Source organism: Oncorhynchus kisutch, linkage group LG1 (assembly GCF_002021735.2).
Source record: "Oncorhynchus kisutch isolate 150728-3 linkage group LG1, Okis_V2, whole genome shotgun sequence".
In the NCBI taxonomy this organism is placed as follows: domain Eukaryota; kingdom Metazoa; phylum Chordata; class Actinopteri; order Salmoniformes; family Salmonidae; genus Oncorhynchus; species Oncorhynchus kisutch.
Window position 1 is genome coordinate 74,075,935 of NC_034174.2, and position 22,920 is coordinate 74,098,854.

The following is a 22,920-nucleotide window of genomic DNA, read 5'->3' on the forward strand; positions in this document are numbered from 1 at the left end:
AGCGCTTGAGGAGATAAGCGATAACGAGTATTTGTTCTTTCAGAAGCTCTTCATCCTTGGATAGACACACACACCCCGAAGGTAATGCAACAGGAAAAGATTACAGATGTGCTTCAAATGGTTGAAATTAGAGGCAGTCAGGCAACCGACAGAGGTTCAATTGCCAGCATCCTTCTTAGGTTTGCAGAGACTCCCGGAGGAGGATGTCTCACCGCGCCAACATTACATCAGGGTTATTGCAAGGTGTGGAAGGAGATTGTTATGATCATTACCAGCATGTGATTGAGATTCATTGAACCAATAAGGAGAAGCCTAGACGGTGATAATTGTTGTTTTGCTCTAATCTCCAACATAGATGGTCTACGAGATGCTTGTAATGTGTGATTACTTGGACTAACGGTGGCAGGTTTTGTCGAGTTTATCGAAGGACAGACAAACGGCTCTTTCTACAGTGACAGCCAGGAAATAAAAAGAACATGTCTGAGGAATCGTCAATATCCCGATTGTTGTTTTGTCCTCATCGCCAACATAGACGGTAGAACATTACATGATGTTATGTTTGGTTGTGGGCTTGGAAACATATTGATAAACAGATTATCGATGAACAACCGAACAGCTCTTTCGCTCAGTGACAGCCAGGAGAAAATGAGTGTTAAAAAACAGACCCATTTTTTGTATTGTTGTGGCAGCAGAGGGTAGAGACCAGACAGACTTAGTTATTAGCTATTTGCTGTAAAAGCCCAAACAAACCAATAAAGGTGGGGAGTAGGGATGCCTGGCAGCATGGCATCTTCAGGACTGTGAGTTATCCGATCTGGATGAGGCCCTCTGGCTGTATTTGATTGAGCAGAGATTACTGTGTTTACTCTGGGGGATGCTGTGTGTGTGCGTGTGCGTGTGCGCATGTGTGCTCTGTGGATGGTCTGCGAGTCATAAAACAGTGGTAATTGAATGAGTGAGAGACTGGAGCCCCCCTTCAGACAGATAGGTAGTAAATCACTGGCTGTGACAGGAAAGTTATCCTCTAGTATCCTCCTCCTACACTGTGGTGCTGTGAACAGGCCCATGAAGACATCTCTGACAGGCTAGGGCCCAACCTGCACTCAAGGCTCTATCCCAACTGACATACAGGTAGTGAGTCGGACTATGACAGTAAGGCTATCTTCCTCCTACTATATATTGACCTAGACTAGGGGCCTGAATTGCATTCTAGGAAGCACCCCAAATAACACCCTATTCCCTATATAATGCACCCTATTCCCTATATAATGCACCCTATTCCCTGTAACGTGCACAAAAAATACAGTGTCAGTTGAAATGGAGCAATGTTGTAAAACTTTTTTTTTAAAAGTTTACCAAAGATGAGTGAAAATATCTAATTGGTTGAATAATACATTTATCATGACACACTTGGCCCTCTTCAATATCTGTTGGCCCTCTTCAATATCTGTTTGCCACTTCACAATATCTGTTTCATTCATGTCATCCCATTAAGAGCTCTCTGCTCCTGGCTGAGTGTTGTCCATCACACACATTAACACACACATCCCTCCCTCAGGTGCATCAGGTTCCAGCTACAACAAGATACTCATAGAAAAACGCAGTTGTATAAAAAAATCTGCATTTATGAATCACCGGCATGATTTTTTTCTAGATGACGCATTGCGATGACAGAGGGAAGTGGTGTGTGTGTGTGTGTGCCCCCAATACTTTCCACAGGCCATTGGGTTCTAATAGGATAAGAAGGCATTCCATTAATTTCTAGCATTCTCTTTTAGGAGGTACCAGTAATGAAAAAACCCCATAGAGACTGTGGAGAGAGAATGACAGGAGAGATGTGTATAATATAATATAATATAATATAATATAATGCTTTATGGGCTGGAGACCAGAGACGGACTGGGACCAGAAATCGGCCTGGGCATTTCTAACACACCGGTTTTCCTCGAGGTCCCCAAACTAGCCCATTGTTTTCTTCAAGGCCCCCATAATGGCCCATTGTTTTCTTCAAGGCCCCACACTGGCCCATTCTTTTCTTCAAGGTCCCCATTATGGCCCATGGTTTTCTTCAAGGCCCCCAGTATTAGCCAAATAATGATAATTCTTCTCAAGAAAAAACTATTTAGACAGGCCCACTCAGCTAACAATGGACCAGCCCATCTGGCATTTGCCAAACTGCCCTACGGCCGGTCTGTTTCTGCTGGAGACTGGAGCGCTAGGCTGGTGTATAGATTCATTATAAACCAACGGACAGAGAGGAAGAGTTACCGTGGTAAATTTGCCGACTGTGTCTGAACAGGACAGAGACGGACTGTTTGAACTGTGTCAGGAAAGGCGAAGTGTGTGTGTGTGTGTGTGTGTGTGTGTGTGTGTGTAACAGGAGATTGAGATGAGTTATGATCACAATGCATCTCAGTAGGAAGTATAAGAGACGTATCTTTGATAGGAAACTTTCCTCTAACATCATAACAGATACAGAATCAAGGTGTCGGGTTCCAATATGAAAGATAACACCATTACATTCAACCCCAATAAAATGACACAGAGATGCTTTCTGTGGGTATCTGTTCCAGCCTGGTAGCTCACGGTACAAGTCAGTATTCGACGTCCATCCATCTGAGGACGTCAGGAGATTACGTGGAAATCAGCCACTAGGGGCAACAGTGAGCGCTGTCAAGTAGGTTTTAGTTTTGCTAGGGTGTTGTGGACGGGGATAGCCAGGAATTTCATCACAACGCAAGCACACACACACACACACACACACACACATATATATACACACACACACACACCTGTTGGCTGTGAACCTGAATCTCTTTGCGTCTGGTTTGAATTATGTGAAGGAATTCTTTGGCAATACAATCTCTGCCTGAGAGTTTACAGTTATGTGAATGTTAGTCTAGCCCTAGTTATGAATGTTAGTCTAGCCCTAGCTATAAATGTTAGTCTAGCTCTAGTTATAAATGGTAGCCTAGCCCTAGCTATAAATGGTAGTCTAGCCCTAGTTATGTTAGTCTAGCCCTTTTTATAAATGGTAGTCTAGCACTAGCTATAAATGGTAGTCTAGCCCTAGTTATAAATGGTAGTCTAGCCCTAGCTATAAATGGTAGTCTAGCCCTAGTTATGTTAGTCTAGCCCTAGTTATAAATGGTAGTCTAGCCCTAGCTATAAATGGTAGTCTAGCCCTAGCTATAAATGGTAGTCTAGCCCTAGCTATAAATGGTAGTCTAGCCCTAGCTATAAATGGTAGTCTAGCCCTAGCTATAAATGTTAGTTTAGCCCTAGTTATGTTAGTCTAGCCCTAGTTATGAATGTTAGTCTAGCCCTAGCTCTAAATGTTAGTCTAGCCCTAGCTATAAATGTTAGTCTATCCCTGGCTATGAATGTTAGTCTAGACCTAGCTATAAATGTTAGTCTAGTGCATGTTGCGTTGAATGACACTGCATGTTACGAGCCTGATCAAGGTTTTGCATCCGTCTAGCTAGTATCTATAGTATCTCTGTTTCCACAATAAATTTTCTAAACTGGTCCTTTAACTAACGAATAGTCATTTCCTCTGTCTTGCTAACTCTGCCAGCAGTCCTCAGCCTTATCATAAGTTGTCAGCTGCTGTCTTCATTTCCCACCATAGTAGATGCCTGATACATAATAGTCTGCCTTTTGGGTTGTTAGTCTAGCCCTAGCTAGGAATGTTAGTCTAACCCTAGCTAGGAATGTTAGTCTAACCCTAGCTAGGAATGTTAGTCTAGCCCTAGCTAGGAATGTTAGTCTAACCCTAGCTAGGAATGTTAGTCTAGCCCTAGCTAGGAATGTTAGTCTAGCCCTAGCTAGGAATGTTAGTCTAACCCTAGCTAGGAATGTTAGTCTAGCCCTAGCTAGGAATGTTAGTCTAGCCCTAGCTAGGAATGTTAGTCTAGCCCTAGCTAGGAATGTTAGTCTAGCCCTAGCTAGGAATGTTAGTCTAGCCCTAGCTAGGAATGTTAGTCTAACCCTAGCTAGGAATGTTAGTCTAATCCTAGCTAGGAATGTTAGTCTAACCCTAGCTAGGAATGTTAGTCTAGCCCTAGCTAGGAATGTTAGTCTAGCCCTAGCTAGGAATGTTAGTCTAGCCCTAGCTAGGAATGTTAGTCTAACCCTAGCTAGGAATGTTGGTCTAGCCCTAGCTATGAATGTTAGTCTAGCCCTAGCTAGGAATGTTAGTCTAGCCCTAGCTAGGAATGTTAGTCTAGCCCTAGCTAGGAATGTTAGTCTAATCCTAGCAAGGAATGTTAGTCTAGCCCTAGCTAGGAATGTTAGTCTAATCCTAGCTAGGAATGTTAGTCTAGCCCTAGCTAGGAATGTTAGTCTAACCCAAGCTAAGAATGTTCATCTAGACTTAGCTATAAGTGTCAGTTTAGCCCTAGCTATGAATATCAGTGTCACGACCATCATATGGAATGGACCAAGGTGCAGCGTGGTGAGAGTACATTTTCCTTTATTTGCAAATGTCGCCAACAAAACAATAATACAACAAAAATGACCGTGAAACTCCGTAAGGCTATACATGCACAAATGAAGACAACTACCCACAACTACCAAAAGGAAAAAAGGATGCCTAAGTATGATTCCCAATCAGAGACAATGATAGACAGCTGTCCCTGATTGAGAACCATACCCAGACAAAACATAGAAACAAACAACATAGAATGCCCACCCCACATCACACCCTGACCTAACCAAATAGAGAAATAAAATGGCTCTCTAAGGTCAGGGCGTGACAGTCAGTCTAACCCTAATGATGAATTAAGGTCAGTAGTTATGTTTGGCAACACTGCTTCCTGTCAATTTATTTGTTCAGTCACATTGTTAATCAGAGAGCCTTTACCACCTACTGTTCACCACCTCTGTGTTCATCATAAGACAACCATATCAGGGGCCCGTATCCACAATGTCTCAGAGTAGGAGTGCTGATCTAGGATCAGTTTTGTTTTTTGGATCAAAATGTCAGTTTATGTTTAATGCCATTACAGACTGCCAAATAGGAGAGTTCTTAGGTCTAATCTCCATCACACACCCACAAGCTGTCCATCATCACCCACTCAATGTGACTTCAGATTAGAATAATAATATCTCTCCCTGAACATGAATTTGAGAACACAGTGAAGCTCTGTCCCTCCTTTACAACAGTCTTTATACTGTATGCCCTCACACAGTGAGGAAGGAACACCCGGAACACTGGATCAGAGAGCACCAATAGGAATGGGTCTTAATATAACTGTTATAATCATCTTTCATTATTATATCAGAATTAAACCCTATAATATAATATACTCTACAGTAATATCCATGATTGACGTTTGTTCATGGGAAGAATCTCCTTTATGATTCTGTGTGTGTGTGTGTGTGTGTGTGTGTGTGTGTGTGTGTGTGTGTGTGTGTGTGTGTGTGTGTGTGTGTGTGTGTGTGTGTGTGTCTTTGCTGTATTCTGTTAAAACCTCATTAATGCAACTGTGAGCGACTGAAAACATCAATTTTATGTCTCTTATCAGAGTGAACAGGAAATCTTCCTGTTTCCATCGACGGCACAGAGAGAGAGGAGAGAAAAAACGGCTGAGAATGTGTGTCTGTTTAGAGTTTGTGTCTGTGTGTGTATGAATGTGTGCATGTGTGCCTGTGTGTGTATGAATGTGTGCATGTGCGCCTGTGTGTGTTTCAGAATGGCAGGAAGGTTCAATAATCAAATCCCCAAATGTCCTCTGTTTGTCTGTGAGAGGATGAGAGATAATTGCGTTCGGTAATAATGAGCTCTGGAAAATAGATTGTCCACCCAAATAGTTTTCCGGGAAATCTGTGTTTAGGGAATTTGGCATCATGGTATACAATACACCCAGCCTAATACAGTACTATCCATAGAAAGATAGATCTATTCATATAAAATAGATATTCATTATATTTCTATGGTACTATCATATACAGGTAACTGACAACATAAAGGAAACACCAACATGAAGTGTCTTAATAGGGAGTCTTAATAGCGAGCTGCCAGAACAGCTTCAATGCACCTTGGCATAAATTCTACAAGTGTCTGGAACTCTTGGAGGGATGCGACACCATTCTCCCACGAGATATTCCATCATTTAGTGGAAAAGGCTGTCTCAGGTGCTGCTCCAGAATCTCCCATAAGTGTTCAATTGGGTTGAGATCTGGTGACTGACACACACGCACAAACACACACAAACACACACACACACACACACACACACACACACACACACACACACACACACACACACACACACACACACACATACATACATACAGTGCCTTGCGAAAGTATTCGGCCCCCTTGAACTTTGCGACCTTTTGCCACATTTCAGGCTTCAAACATAAAGATATAAAACTGTATTTTTTTGTGAAGAATCAACAACAAGTGGGACACAATCATGAAGTGGAACGACATTTATTGGATATTTCTAACTTTTTTAACAAACAAAAACTGAAAAATTGGGTGTGCAAAATGAATAATTTTGCACCCCCAATTTTTCAGTTTTTGTTTGTTAAAAAAACTGATGTCCTGATGTTGCTTCAATAAAACCACATTGTTTTCATTTCTCATGATGTCATCTATTTTGTGAAGTGCAGCAGTCCCTCCTGCAGCAAAGCACCCCCACAACATGATGCTGCCACCCTGTGCTTCATGGTTGGGATGATGTTCTTTGGCTTTCGTACCCCTTTTTCCTCCAAACATAATGATGGTCATTATGGCCAAACAGTTCTATTTTTGTTTCATCAGACCAGAGGACATTTCTCCAAAAAGTATGATCTTTGTCCCCGTGTGCCGTTGCAAACCGTAGTCTGGCTTTTTTATGGCGGTTTTGGAGCAGTGGCCTTTTTAAACTTGCTGAGCAGCCTCTCAGGTTATGTCAACATAGGACCTGTTTTACTGTGGATATAGATACTTTTGTACCTGTTTCCTCCAGCATGTTCACAAGGTCCTTTGCTGTTGTTCTGGGATTGATTTGCACTTTTCGCACCAAAGTACGTTCATCTCTAGGAGACAGAACGCGTCTCCTTCCTGAGCGCTATGACGGCTGCGTGGTACCGTGGTGTTTATACTTGCGTACTATTGTTTGTACAGATGAACGTGGTATCTTCAGGCGTTTGAAAAATTGCTCCCAAGGATGAACCAGACTTGTGGAGGTCTACAATTTTTTGTCTGAGGTCTTGGCAGATTTCTTTTGATTTTCCCATGATGTCAAGCAGAGAGGCACTGAGTTTGAAGGTAGGCCTTGAAATGCATCCACAGGCACACCTCCAATTGACTCCAATGATATCAATTAGCCTATCAGAAGCTTCTAAAGCCATGACATAATTTCTGGAATTTTCCAAGCTGTTTAAAGGCACAGTCAACTTAGTGTATGTAAACGTCTGACCACTGGAATTGTGATACAGTTAATTATAAGTGAAATAATCTGTCTGTAAGCAATTGTTGGAAAAATTACTTCATGCATGTGTCATGTGTCACGCACAAAGTAGATGTCCTAACCGACTTGCCAAAACTATTGTTTGTTAACCTAAGTGTATGTAATCTTGCGACTTCAACTGTACCTGAAAATTCTACTCTGTGTACTTTTGATGTTACCAGTCTATATACTAACATCCCCCATCAGAGCAGCCAAGAGGTCCTCATGTTCTACCTCAATGTACTTCCCCCTAATGCTCTACCCAGCACCAATCGTATGGTGGACTTGGCTGAACTGGCACCTCCAACTATCTTCTCTTCAGAGGACACTTCTTCCTCCAGACCAAAGGGACAACAATGGGGAGCACTATGTTCCTATTTATACTAACCTATATCTAGGTATGTTTGAAAAACAGGTGGTGCTGAATCCAGACCGTAACCCTTTTCTCTCCAATATTCTCCTAATTTGTAGATATTTGGATGACATTTTTGTGATCTATACAGGCACCCAATAAGAACTTTTAGAATTCCATGCTTACCTACACCCTATGAATGAACACCTTCCCTTCAGCATTAACTATGACCTATCGTAAATCCGTTTTCTTGGTGTGATGGTTATTCAGGACAAAACATCCCTCTCTACAGATCTCTATAGGAAACCTACGGACAGAAATACCCTCCTTAGAGGTGACAGCTTTCATCCACGTCCACTTATTCAAAATCTCACTATCAGTCAATTCATGCTTCACCCAATACTCACCATTGGGGAAGGCATTTAAGGCCATTATCAGGAAGCACTGGTACATTATTGATACCGACCCACAATTGAAACCCATTTTAAATATCCCCAACGTATGGTTTTTAAAAGACCCCCAAACGTGAGAGATATTGTGGTTAAATCTGATTACCCACCAGAGGAAAGGGAAACGTTTTTGGACAAGGTTCCAGAGGGTAATTACAAATGTGGCCAATGTGCTCAATGCAGCTACACATACAAATGCAACTCACTTACCCCCCCCCCCCCCCCCCAAAGATTTAAGATTAAGGGCCTGATTACTTGTATGTCTACCAATGTTATTTACATGTTTAAATGTCGTTGTGGCCTGTCTTACATAGGTAAAACCCATAGAAGCCTTAAGGCACGGATCAGTGAGCACCGCAGCAACATACGGACAGATAAGACAAAACATCTGGTTGGTGCTCATTTTGTACAAGCTGGACTTCCTATTAGTTCTCTGTGATACATTGGAATAGAAATGGTCAAGATGTCACACAGGGGTGGGGACATTGAGAGGAAACTTCTTCAAAGGGATTCTTTCTGGATCCACAGGCTCAACACACTGTCTCCTCTTGGCCTTAATGACGAGTTTGACTTGAAACCGTTTTTATAGTTTCAATATGTCTAAACTGTGTTTAAAAAAAATCCTAATTGAACGTGCTTCTACACCTGCATTGCATGCTGTTTGGGGTTTTAGGCTGGGTTTCTGTACAGCACTTTGAGATATCAGCTGATGTACGAAGGGCTATATAAATACATTTGATTTGATTTGATTTGAATATTGTATGTGTATGTATATTACTGTAAATATTGATCACATTCCCTGTGTATGATCATATATATTGATACATTGAATGTTAATATTGGGAAACTATGTTATCATTTCTTTTACCTCCTGTTTCAGGAAGTGATGTCACTGGGTACTGCCCCTATATATAGGACCTTCCACCCCCACCTGGGTTATGGATGCCTGATGAAGACCTAAGGGTCGAAACGTTGTTGTTAATAAATATCACCTGGGAGCATGAGCAGCAGTGTGCAGCATTTTCCTTCCTGTTGTCCATTAGTTTGCTTACAACTCCAGTACCTGAGAAAAGTACCTGGATGTGCGTATGTTTTTCAGCTTTGTACAATTCGTCATCACACCAATGCCCATAATCATATTGCCCTATTCTGCCCCGATGATATTGTTTGGTATGTTTGGGTAGGCCCCTTGAAAAAGCGGATGTTTTTTGCTGAAAGTGCACTGGAGGTCTGAATATTACGCAGGTGTGTTGGATTCATCATCATTTCCCTCCTCCACTATACGGTATTATGACATCACCAGTGAGGCAGTCAGGTCAAATGTGATTCCAGCTCCACAGCATCTCCTCCTAACTTCAATTTATATGTCTGAGATGGCAGGAAAGAGGGTGACATTGATTCCTTTATTTTGATTGGTTGGGCCCTCTTGGTGACAAATGAGCACTCAGGTTTGTTGATCTATTACCATGAGGGATGTGTGTGCGTTTGTGTGTGTGTGTGTGTGTGTGTGTGTGTGTGTGTAGGGAGGGCTGTAGACTTACCAGCAGGTCTGTTAGTTGAGCTGATTCATATGAGGTTCTTGTTATGTGGCCCAAGTGAACGAACACAGAGCGTGGTGGTTTGTTTGGAGTAAAAAATCTACAAAAAAAATCTATGGTCTGTTTCTCTGCCTGAAAATGAGGGAACATAGCCAATATCTTCACACAGACGATATTGGCATTTAAAAACCATGCTGTGCAACTCTATGAGCTAGGTATAGACTAACATTCTTAGCTAGGGCTAAACTAACATAACTAGGGCTAGACTAACATTCATAGCTAGGTCTAGACTAACATTCATAGCTAGGGGGCGAGACTAACATTACTAGGGCTAGACTAACATTCATAGCTAGGACTAGACTAACATTCATAGCTAGGATTAGACTAACATAACTAGGGCTAGACTAACATTCATAGCTAGGGCTAGACTAACATTCATAGCTAGGGGGCCAGACTAACATAACTAGGGCTAGACTAACATTCATAGCTAGGGCTAGACTAACATTCATAGCTAAGGCTAGACTAACATTCATAGCTAGGGCTAGACTAACATTCATAGCTAGGTCTAGACTAAGATTCATAGCTAGGGCTAGACTAACATTCATAGCTAGGTCTAGACTAAGATTCATAGCTAGGGCTAGACTAACATAACTAGGGCTAGACTAACATTCATAGCTAGGGCTAGACTAACATAACTATGGCTAGACTAACATTCATAGATAGGTCTAGACTAACATTCATAGCTAGGTCTAGACTAACATTCATAGCTAGGGCTAGACTAACATTCATAGCTAGGGCTAGACTAACATAACTAGGGCTAGACTAACATTCATAGATAGGTCTAGACTAATATTCATAGCTAGGTCTAGACTAACATTCATAGCTAGGGCTAGACTAACATTCATAGCCAGGGCTAGACTAACATTCACAGCTAGGTCTAGACTAACATTCAAAGCTAGGGTTAGACTAACATTCATTTGATGTCTTCTTTAAATGTGAGCTCAGTAGTTAGATAGAGCGAGAGAGAGTGTGTGTTTGTTTGTGAGTGTTCTGCCCATGACCAGTCTATCAGGTTCTGGTTTGATGAGCCAGCTAGATCCACATCCTGGGTTTAATGATGCGTGAGGCGGCGGTACGTGGAACTCTAAATGATACGTTACTCTGCAACATAGATGAGACCTGCTCTCATAACTGCCTAACTACCAGTGTGTGTCTGAACAGACTGGGAATTAACATTGTTCCTTTGATTACAGCTGCTAGGCTATGTTCAAAATGGAACGCTATCCTTATACAGTGTGCTACTCCTGAAATGACACACTACATTCCCTGTCCTCACACTGAAGCAGTGTCTTTCAGCTCTTTCGTGAACAATGATCAGTCTCACTTCTTTCTCCCGATCCCATTGTCTGTGTTCACTCCCTAGCCATGAACTTAAGGCATTATTATTATTTTCATCAGAAGTATGTGTGTGTGTGTGTGTGTGTGTGTGTGTGTGTGTGTGTGTGTGTGTGTGTGTGTGTGTGTGAGTGACCACGTATACTATTGTGATGCTGTCATCTCAGAGTTGACCTTTGTATAAGAGTTCAGAAACCATGACAATGGTCATTGAGAGATGTTTATTCTTGAACATAACTATGGTAAACCTTTCTCCCAGTTGTAGCTTGATATCATATGAAATGGCCGTGTGTTTCAATAACAATGAATAGAACACACCAAGGTGGCTCAGAAAGAGACAATTATTCCAACATCATATCAACATATCATAAAATACTCCATATAGTATCATACTCCTGGCCACGTTTATCCAATATTGTGATTCAAACATTCACAAAACTGTAGAAAAACATTGAATGTTGGATGAACGTGGCTGGAATGGTTGAGCTTTTTTAAAGTCGGTATTCACAGGATAGTTTGTTTCCAAGCTGTGGTGTGGCGTAGTGCTGCCGACATTTTGGAAAAACAACATTTTGATGCTTTTACTGCACATACTGTAGTGGGTTTTAGTCTTTCCCCCAAAAGCCTTTGCAACATAAAACATGTAGATGTTTTGTCACAGGTAGGTACATTATTTGTTTAAAGCCACGGATCCGACCATGCACGATAACAATTTATATATATTTTTAAAACATACAAACAACCAAAAAGTCCCAAGTCTAATCATACCATTCTTCGGTTATCCCTGCAGAGAATCTTTTTAAAAGATCTTCGGAAGTCATTGTTGAAGATTGTATAGATAATGGGATTGGCTGAACTGTTACAGTAGCCGAACCAGAAGAAGAATTTAAACAGTGTGTCAGGTATGTAACACGAGTCACAGAGCGCCGTCAGAGTGTAGGTAAAGAAGAAGGGGAACCAGCAAACGACAAAAACTCCAATGACCACAGCCAAGACGAAGGTGAACCGTTTCTCCCTGTTCTGTCTCCCCTTCCATCGACTCCCCTTAGAGCTCTGTCTCACCACCAGTTTAGGCAGCGCCGGGTGGTCCACTCCTGGTTTGATCTGGCTCAGTTTGGTTTTAGCCGTGTGTTTCTTCTTCTTGATAGAACAGGGGTTGTTGACCTGGTGGTCAGACGATGAGGAGTCCTCCATGTCCACGCCGTTTATCTCCCCTTCTTTCTCGTCCTCTCCTCTGTGTTCATCCCCCTCTCTGTCTCCTTGCTCTCCGTTGAGCTTCTCGTGACAAGCGTGTTGGTCACCTCCGACTCCCCCAGCTCCGTTCTCCTTCTTGCCCGTCACCGGCGACACTGCGGCCGCCATTTTGGGTTTCCGGTCGCCCGGTGGTACCCGCGTCCGTTTCTTAGCGATCTGATAGATCCGGATGTAAACGAGGATCATGATGATGCAGGGCACGAAGAACGAGCCGATACTGGACGAGATCATGTACCACTTGTCTTCGTTGATCTTACACACCGGCCCCTCCTCTTTATCACTCTCCTTCTCCATGCTGATGAGGGGAGGGAACGAGATCACCGCGGCGATGACCCACACGATGACGATGATGCACTTGATCCTGCGCGGTGTCCGTTTCAGGTTGTACTCGATGGCCTTGGTGATTGACCAGTACCTGTCCAGACTAATGGCGCACAGATGGGCGATGGATGCCGTACAGAAGAGAACGTCCAGTGCAAGGTAGATCTCGCACCAGACTTTACCAAAGTACCAGTAGCCCATGAGTTCGTTGGCCAGGGAGAAGGGAATGACCAGGGTCGCAACCAAAATGTCCGCCGACGCCAACGAAACCAGGAAGAGGTTCTGAGGGGCCTTCAGGGCCCGGCTAGTAAACACAGCGATGACCACTAAGACGTTGCCGAAGACTGTCAATAGGATGAGCATCCCGACCAGGATCGTTAGGGGCAACGAGATCTGGAGGCTATAGGGCGGACCCCAAAGGATGGTCTCATTGGTCATGTTGCTCATGATGGTCGTGCTTGTAAGAGTCTCATTGGTCACGTTCGTCATGTTATCCCACCCCGCCATTGATTCTCCTTACAATCATGTAAGGTCAGCAAATGTCATCCAGGAGACCATGTAGTTTGCAACTGGAAGACTGGAAAGTGAGGGTGTGGGACTCTTCAGTGTTTTTGTTTTTGTTATTTTTCTCTCCATTGCATGTTGGTCGATCAAGAACAGTTTAAGTTGAATACAGCTGATTGTCACTTCATCTGAAAAATAGGAGGTGCAGAAGTAAGAATTTTAGCAGGAACTGGAGATGCCTTAACTGTCAATTTACACAAATACAACATAACTCTCTAGTTATACTTTCCAAGAATATAGCAGGTACACACTAAATATAACTCTTACCTCAAGCATTGTGCTGTGTCACTTGGGTCCTTTTGAGTGGCCGACAATAGAATGGACAGTGAGCAACTTCTTCATGCAGGTCAGTTACCCGAATCAGCTGGCTTCTCACGCATATCTTCTGTGTTCCATGGAAGAGCGCGAGCTAAGGTTTCACAGTCAGTTTTCCTCTGCACAGCTCTGTATCTAAGTCTGTCTCACTAGCGGAGAGCTAATAGAGCCGTAATCACGTTATCCTGTGGCTGCTGCTCCTGCTGCCGCTGTCGGTTCTATCAGTGGAGACTATCGCCCTACTATGCTACTGTTGGCCGCTCCAAACTCAGTTCTGCCACGCCCTCTATTTATAACCCCAACCTCCCAGAACTGGGTTGCTATAGCAGCACCCGGAGCCTACACCACGTGGAAATTAAACACAGGCTTTTTATTTACTTGGCGCGCGCCAACTCTATTCCGTTCACGATCCAACCAATTTCAAGCACCATTTATTGTCACACCAACCATTCTAAAACTGTTAAAACGATATAGAAAAAAAACCGAAAGGGGCTGGGGTTCATAGTCAATGGTAAGATAATTATAGACTAAGCAGTAAACTATTGACCAGTTAACATTGGCTTTAGCCTAAGCTTAATAGTTAGCCTATAGGGTAAAATAACCAATGTCAGCCCATGTGATGATCATTGATGGATCAACATTGATGGACGACCGCGAAATGTGAGTTACAGATCTGTCCTTTTCATTGAAAGCAAGTCTAAGAAGCGATAGATCTGTTCCATGTGCACTACTTCTATGCTTCCTGTTCTTAAGTTTAGTTTTCGTGTATTTTATTTTCGATTTTGCACACCCGCTTCAAACAACTGAAAAAACAATATTTGTGGTTATTGAAAACATATTTCATAGCAGTTTAGATGATACAATTGCTTGTTTTGTCACAAACTGAAATTAGGCTATAAGGATTTTAGCAACCAGGAAATGGCAGAGCGATTTCTGCATATTGTAACATGTTATTGAGACAGACCGCATTGGATCAACTTGAAGAGTGATAACACCAAGAGGTAGGCTATGCCCAATTTAGCCACTCTTCCATTTTGGAACAGGTGCTTTCAATAACATAGCCTTCTATCAGTATAAAGCTTTTCTATCACATCATGTGTAGTTGGGGAGTGGAGGAAGGTGTTGTTAGTGTGATATCATATGACAGCGGAATCCTGTGTTTTGAGTAAACATCACTGCTAGTGATCATGCGTCAGCGTGCGGATGGAGCGCGAGGACACAGTGACACCTGTCGTCTTCTGAAAAAGCTTCCGCGCCCGGCGTCGGTCTCTCTCGGATTCGCTTTGGAAGAAATAGCCTGAGGCGCGCCATCACCACTGATGTTATGTGACATTCAGGATTGTAAAACCTACCGTTAAGTATCGAATTATACCACATAGTACTATGCTTTTACTGAAAACAATATGAACTATTATGCGTTTTAACTTTGACCTTTTCTAATAAGACCATAGGTGCTTCCAACTTCTGTTCTACCATAAAACATTTTAAAAAATGCAAAAGCGTCACATATTTGACATGATTTAAATAGGTTAAGAAAGGACGATCCTAGGTAAATCTTTAGGCAAGGTATTTGGTTAATGCACTAAATTGTAATGTACTCCGATGCAACATCATCATCACGTGCTAAGTGCAGTCCAAATTTGGACTTCCAGTTCAGATGACACATGAAGTATTGTGATACTTTACCAGTTACTTTACCAGATACTTTCTCCATTTTCTCGTGGTGGTTTAAATGGCAAACGACAAGACAGAAGAGAAAAAAACGTACCTCACTTGTAATATGTCTAATGTAATGTATTCTGAAACCTCAGTCAAAAACCTCAATCTGACTAGAATTCAAATACATTTAGAAGTTGAAGGGTGAAAGTAATTGACGTTGAGATGTGAGGGACCATGTTTTCAATGATCCAGTAGGGGACGCTCTTGTATTGGGACAGGCAGAGCCGTTTTCGCCTCTCTGGGTACAGGTGCAATAGAATGGAACGTGTCGAGATTGAGAAGTACAATTTCCAGTTTTATGACACAGACCACATCCATCTACTTATTCATAATTCATCAACTGTAATATTGAATCAAAGTCAGACGTACCCATCCATATAAATAGAAAGTGTAATTATGTATATATCGTTTTTATTTAGACAGTTTGGAAACAGAGTGGGAGGCAGGGAAGCATCAGTACAGAAGAATGAGTGGATGTGAGATTGAACAATGGGGAGTGTGCCATGAATGTTACCACTCGACTACAGCTCTACACAAAGTTAGTCATTCAGATATTCTACGTGCCTGTTATTGCTCTTCGATTGCAGTTTAGACCTTTCATTGGTCAGTCTGACGTAACCTTACTGTATGTATGCATCCCAAATGGCACGCTTTTCCCAATATAGTGCACTACTTTTGACCGTAACCCTAGGGACCCTAGTCAAAAGTAGTGCAGTGCATTGTATAGGGTGCCATTTGGGATAAACGGTCATGTGCCATAAGTGAAATAAGAGGAAGATATTGAACTAATGTAAGACTGTATTGAAACAGCAAGACAATACCAGTCTATGAATTTGTTATCGTTTTATCCAATTGGACAATATAGGGGCAGTCTCCCACACACTAATTAAGCCTAATTGAGCTTTTTAGCTTTTAGTCCATGACCAGGCTTAATCTTTGGCTGGGAAACTGATATAGTGGTCAGTTATATTTTCTCATTTGAAAGAACAACACATCCATACAACATAATGTATACATTCAAGACAGGGTAACTGTTTTCTTTATGTTGAACAAGTAACAAACTGCACATTACAATTCATTGGATTAAAAGTACATTTATCAGTTTTTTTTCAGAGCTTAAATTCCACAATTTGACAAATAGTGGGAAAACCTCAAATAGAAAATGAAAACCAAAGCATTGTGCAGGAATAACGGGAGTAATATACAAACATCAGAACATTCTGAAATGATAAAGTTTGTACACTCGAATGACACACATGATACGTTTTTCTAGGTACAAAAGAGACATTTGAGAGAGAACAGCCAAGTCCTGAACATATGAAAAAAGGCACAATATTGCCTCTTTTTCAAATATGGGAAACATTTCAACTGCTTTTTTTTTGGGGGGGGGGGGGGGGGTTTAACTCATCTAACATGATAATAATCAATTCCATTTTAAATTAAGTCAAGAAGTACAACAACATCAAATTCCAATTTCCCTCAATGCTCCTCTATGTAATTTCAGCAAACATCAGGAATTAACTGAATTGAAATGGATCCCTGCTGACTAACATACTATATACTGTTCAAAGGTCTCCAGCTGATACTGCTGTCTATAGTAGACAGAGATATTGAATGCACTTCACTACCAAAGATATATACTGAACTCATTTTTACCTTTAGCAAAAGGGCCAGACAATGTAGCTAGGACCGGATAATGTAGATAATGCTTCTAGAATCTACGTAGCCCAAAAACATTCTGGGCCTAGACGGTATAGCAACAATCTAAAGCCTATATGAGTTTAGTTTTTAATTTAGCTTCAGGCAACAAGTTTGGGCACCCTACGTATAAAGTGTTCCAGAGTAAGTGTGCTGCTGATCTAAGATCAGTTTTGCCCTTTAGATCATACTGAATAAGATTACATGGACAGGTGGGATCCTGGGCCAGTGTTCAAAAAGCATCTCACAGTAGGAGTGCTGATCTAGGATCAGGTCTCCACCTGTCCATATAATCTTATTCAATATGATCTAAAGGGTGAAACGGATCCTACATCAGCACTCTTGCTTTGAGACAGACACTTGGGCTGCGTTTAGACAGGAAGCCCAATTCTGATCTTTTTTCACTAATTGGTCTTTTGAGTAGTTTTGAAAAAGAGCTGATGTGAAAAAAACTTGTGTGATTGGTCAAAAGACCAATTACTGGGAAAAAAGATCAGAATTGGGCTGCCTGTGTAAACAGTCTAAGTGCCATTCTCTTCTGTATGATTGGGATTTTGAAATTGTGCCCTTGCTGTGCTTGTGCAAATCATTGCTAAAAGGTCATATACTGTGCAGGACTCTTGGCTTAAATGCTGCTTCATGTGTTTTGAAAATAAATACAAATTCAGTTACAGAGAAGAAAGAAAAAAAAGAACAAAGACAAAAATAGGAATTACTTGAGGACATAGGCAGCTCTGTTCTGCTCTCTCAATGTGACCGGCAAACAACCAACCATGTTCATTTTGCAGTACTTTTTGGTGAAAGCAAAAAAAATAAAAAATTACAAGTCACTTTTTTTTTCAATTTGTAAATGTTTATAGGTTTATTAATTAAAAAGATGTATGTACATGCAGAACGTCAAACATTGCAGTTTCAACCATTTTGCAAACTTGAGTCTGAATAATTTTCTTTACAATGGGTCGGCTTTGATTAAAAATTGTGTCATTTACAACCAAGCAAACAAATCCTTTTTCTAATTTCATTTGCCAAGTAATATTTAGTAAAGGCATGTCTCTCGGTACTAAACAGTAGGATGTTAAGGTAAAATAAATATGTCATGTCACCATTTTTCCAATTCTCTTACATACGCTACTTGGACCATGGTGGCCACCGTAGTCAGGTAGTCACGTCTGCATATACTGTACTCATATTGGTAGACAGAAAAGAGAACCTTTAAAAAATAACGTGGTGTTCTAGTTCTGGAACATAGTCGCTCAATCTCATTTCTGACCATTAAACAGTCAACTCACTTGTTATGTATAGGCCCAGGGCCAGGAGTTATTCCTAACCCTGCTGTGACCTGAGAAGGGGGGGGGGGGGGGGGTCCTGGGCCATATAGTTATTATTGGCTGTAGCCAATAATAAAATATTAGCCTTAGTTTTTCCTGGTCAGGTGACTGGTCACATAAAAGGTTGGGGAAAGCATTTTCCCTGATTTTATATCAAACTGATGTTCTGTTTTACGTGAGTAAAAAGAGCCAAGTGACTGAAGGTCTGACTGGGTGAAAGTTGAGGGAGAGGTGATGCTTGGTGCACGACTTAAGGCAGTCAAATGAATGTTGGTTTTTGCTCCAACCCCCGTTGTAACTAACCTGATTCAGTTTATCAACCAGCTAATTATTAGAATCAGGTGCGTTAGTTTAGGGTTGGAGCAAAAACCTACAGGACAGTAGCACTCCAGGAACAAGGTAGGAGACCACTGGTATAGGGATTGTTTGGGGTGGCCTGTAGCTAGCATGGAATCTGAACTGAATTGTGTTGTTTCACTATTGCTCACTAGTGTTCCAGAATAATGAAACTGAATACAGAATTCAGTTTGGAGAGTGCTTATGTGAACTGTCAATCATCAGGTCAGGTTAAAATATGCATGCACAGAGCAAGAAAGGACAGAAAATTAAAGTTATCTACTACAGCCACAAAGAAGGGATAATAACAAAAAGGTTTAACAGTTAAGGCTGCTTGATAAAGAATAGGTAGGTAAAGCATTGCTGGCTGCACAATGTTTCAAATACTGTGAAATGTACAAAAAAAAAAATCTACAGGAAACATTTTTGCAGATACCAAATAGTAGCAACATTAGCTGGTCTTCTATATACAACCACTCGCCACACCAACGTAGTTCCAACCCAGACAAAAAAACATGTCAAATAATTTTTCAACATGCTTGGTTTCCTACACAATAGTCAGGCTAGAAAAAGGATTGAGACACAAAATACATTTTGCTAAAAGAAAGAAATGGCCTTGATTATTACACTTTATGACCCAAAATCAGACACCACCTAGTCGTCTCCAAATCATTAGGATGCATCAGAACAATACCTCTTCGTCATCAACCTCAGATATAACAATACAAAATATGACCACCCCCAAACCTAGACTGTCACACATTTCTTTTCCAAAAAGCGTGTTTTAACTTACATTCCTTGTTTTGATAAATGCTTTTCTGAATAATGACGATTATGTCTCAAGTTCTCTAGACATACGTCAGTCATCCACCCCTCACCTTGCAAATGGCACATAGATACAAATATGAACAAAAACAGACTCAACATTATACGGGATAACAGCGTTTCTCTCGCTGCATACCCTAATGCACATCTCACTGAAGGCATTTTCACAATGATTCCATTTTGTTTATAGCGAAAACATAAATACACAACCAATCCCCCAAAACAATTTACATTTTTTTTCCTAAGCTTTTTTAAAATATAAAACCAGGAATGCAATGCCTCTGGTGGTGTTCTTTGAGCGTGAACGAGAAGAAAGCCCTTTTTACATTTTGTCTTTTCAAAAAAGTATTGTGTTGTAACTGCGTCGTTATAGGCTCAAATATGCACCTTGGTTTTTCCTCGTACGTCGGTCCAAACAATTTGATCTGTTTGAAAACCACCAGACCTCATGTGACCCCAAACTCAGAGGTCAAGGGCAGAGGTCAATCTTCCCAGCCAGGCTACTGTACGAGTCTTGTATATCGATGTTGATTTTGTTTAGGATAGATCTCACTTTTCCCGCCCCATCAATCGTTTACAGCATATTTTTCAAGCAGCAACAGGTTCTGCTGGTAGGATTAGAAGCAGCAATACATTTTGTCTGGGTGTGTGCTCTGCCCAGGCCTCGTTTTTCTTAGCAGTCCACAACCCACATCGAAACTGTAATCGTAAGCTGCTGCCAAAAAACTAGACCCACACTTGATTGAAAATAAATACTAAAAGATGATTGAGTACAAAGCTTGGACGCAACACATTCATTTCCAAAACCAAAAAAGCTTTTGGTTTGATCTACCTTAGTTGGGATTTTAATGTACAGTCACGTGATATAATACTAACCCAATACAGTGTCAAAAAAATTATAGTAACAGAAAATGATTTACATTTTACAATGTGGATCTCAATGAATTGCAATAATTTGACAAAACATTTTTGCTTGTAGTACATATGAGCAAGATATGGGGTACTTTAATACATCTTTAAACATATCAATAAGACCCTTATTGGACACACACAGTTCAAGCTAATATTTTCCATCAAGATTGATAGGACGAAAGCCAAAACGTCTGAATTCGACGCTCCACATACTTACTAGTTTAGATTTATTTTGAGCTTGTCATCTCATCTTTAATATTCATTTGACACCATTATAAAATATACATGATAAACTGTTCAAAGAGATAAAATACTTCTTCACTGTGAAACAAAAATGCCCCAGTTCGACGTAACCATGGAGATAAGAATATTGTCATTGTTAAAAGAGGATGATGCCAATGTCATTTAGAAAGTGCATAAGAACAGCATCATTGCTGGGACAGTGTGGGACAACAACAAAAAAGGAAGCCAAGTAACACAAACGTTCAGATCTCGTGAAGAGGCGTATTAAAAAAGCAGTCAAAGAAACTGGATGTAAAATGACAAATGGGTTTTGATGCGTGTTTTTGGCATACCTTAACGACCGTAACCATGGCAACGTTAGTCATTAGTTATATTGACACCTTTCCTTCAACGTTCCTGATATGTTGTTGTTGGTCAATCGTTTCCACGTTGTATGACAGCGCCAACACTGAAGACATAGCAAAAAAGTAAACATTACAATGACTCAATTGCACTCAAGGCAACAATCAGTATTTATAGAATATATAAAAATCACTACAGATCACTTATCTAATCACCTGTCTTTTTATAGTTTAACTATTTTTTTTTCTTTTTTTCTCAAAGCAAAAACAAATCTAATATCTTAAAACATGAGGGCAACATTACTGCCTATTTTGGAAAGGTTTGAGTCAAACTTGTTAAGTCCATTTTTTAAAGCATTAAAGATTTCGCATTTATTTTATATATTACTAGCTTACTGTTTAAAGATGACTGCTTATTTTTTAAATGTAAAACCTCAACGCCATTGATTCAAATGTATACTTTACCGCTTTATTATATAGAATCATTGTCATCCAACTATGATGGAACTAATGTAAAACAAATGTAAAAAGTAATACCATAATTCTAGAAAGAAAATTTGTTTAACTAAATGATACCTTTGTATAATGGACAATTGTGTTTAGAGCGTCAGAAAAACCAGTGGACCTTCCCGGGCATATAGGCACTGTTTTTTACGTATTAATGTGAAATTAAAAACAACATTAGACCTTTGTTCTTTAACCTCAAACCTCACGATAACAAATCTTTAGTCGAGTGGTAAAAACAATATATACATATCAAAAAGAAAAAGACATGACAAAATGAACATTGATAATGGCAGCAGCAGTAAAAATTTATACAATAGTTGTATCCTAAGCTCTCCTAATATACATACCTAATTACTGTAAATATGTTGGCATTGGGAATCTGGTTTCTATGTTAAAAGAATCATAGCCACTTTAGCTCACTGTTACTCAATCAATATACATGATCCGGTTTGGCAAAAGGTGGTAGAGATATTAAAGGGCAATTCCACCACTTTTTAATCTCCTATTCATTACCTCCAGCACTATACCAGTGTCTTCATATGTATGAAAACAGATTATGTATCATATGGTGCTGGAATTAATGAATATAATGTAAAAAAAAGTTGTAATGACCCTTTAAGTTTTGTCTTACATGATTCGGGAATAAAATATTGGAGAAGTTGGCCTTCTAAATGGCTATGATTCCTCAACAGAAACGCTGGAGCACAGTCTCAATATAAATGTACTTGTTTCGTTTTTTTCCGCATATAGATAATGTATGAACCGAAAATGTTTTCCTCTTTTTGTACATTTAGTTTGTTTTTGTTATGATGCATTTGTATTATTTTACAGTGTATGACACACGTAGTTGGATAGGTAAGTGATTGGGTGGGCGTCGGCCTTCAGAATATGGGCGTGGTCTATCCAATTATGGGCGTGGTCCGTTGTCAGATCATGGGCCTTGCGTGGGCCTGGTATATCTGCCATCAAATCAGCTCTCAGACCATGGCCTCCTTCTGGGCCCTCAGACCACAATCTTGGCCTCCGGGCCCTATCAGACCATGGCCCGGTAGGGCCCCTGCATCTTGAGGAACTGGATAATGAAGGAGGGGCCCCCGGCTACGATCTGCGGGGGCAGATGGCTGAGAGGACAGTTCTCGATGCTCATGATGGACAGCTTGCTGCAGAGGGCCAGCTCAAACGGGAGGCTGTGCAGGTTGGGGTTGTCATTGAGGTACAGCTCCTCCAAGTTCTCCAGTGTACCTAGGATGGAAAGAAAGGATAGAGAGAGGGATGGAGGGAGATAGGAGGGGTGGAGGATACAGAGGATACAGGAGTGTTATTCTACCTGGAGGCACAGACAGATCAGGTACATACAGTAATTAATGCTGGGGCTAAAATA

General features: G+C 40.9%; 2 protein-coding genes across 2 annotated transcripts in view; both read right to left on the reverse strand.

The window, feature by feature from the left end:
• Window positions 1–11,382: 11,382 nt before the first annotated feature.
• adra2a (adrenoceptor alpha 2A) lies at window positions 11,383–13,908 on the reverse strand. The gene is made up of 2 exons (XM_020469244.2): window positions 13,583–13,908; window positions 11,383–13,443 (listed from the first exon to the last, which is right to left on the reverse strand). Exon 2 carries the CDS (start codon window positions 13,256–13,258, stop codon window positions 11,939–11,941), a length of 1,320 nt encoding a protein of 439 aa, XP_020324833.2. The 5' UTR covers window positions 13,259–13,443; window positions 13,583–13,908; the 3' UTR covers window positions 11,383–11,938.
• A 2,519-nt stretch (window positions 13,909–16,427) lies between these two features.
• Window positions 16,428–22,920, reverse strand: part of shoc2 (SHOC2 leucine rich repeat scaffold protein) — a 28,528-nt gene continuing 22,035 nt past the window's right edge. The window contains exon 10 of the mRNA XM_031832936.1: window positions 16,428–22,781. Coding sequence (XP_031688796.1) covers window positions 22,573–22,781 — 209 coding nt within the window. The 3' untranslated portion in view covers window positions 16,428–22,572. The remainder of the gene's footprint in view (window positions 22,782–22,920) is intronic.

What these genes read in the sequence shown, in the direction of transcription:
- adra2a (XM_020469244.2), bottom strand. Translation starts at nt 13,258, where the DNA reads ATGGCGGGGTGGGATAACATGACGAACGTGACCAATGAGACTCTTACA.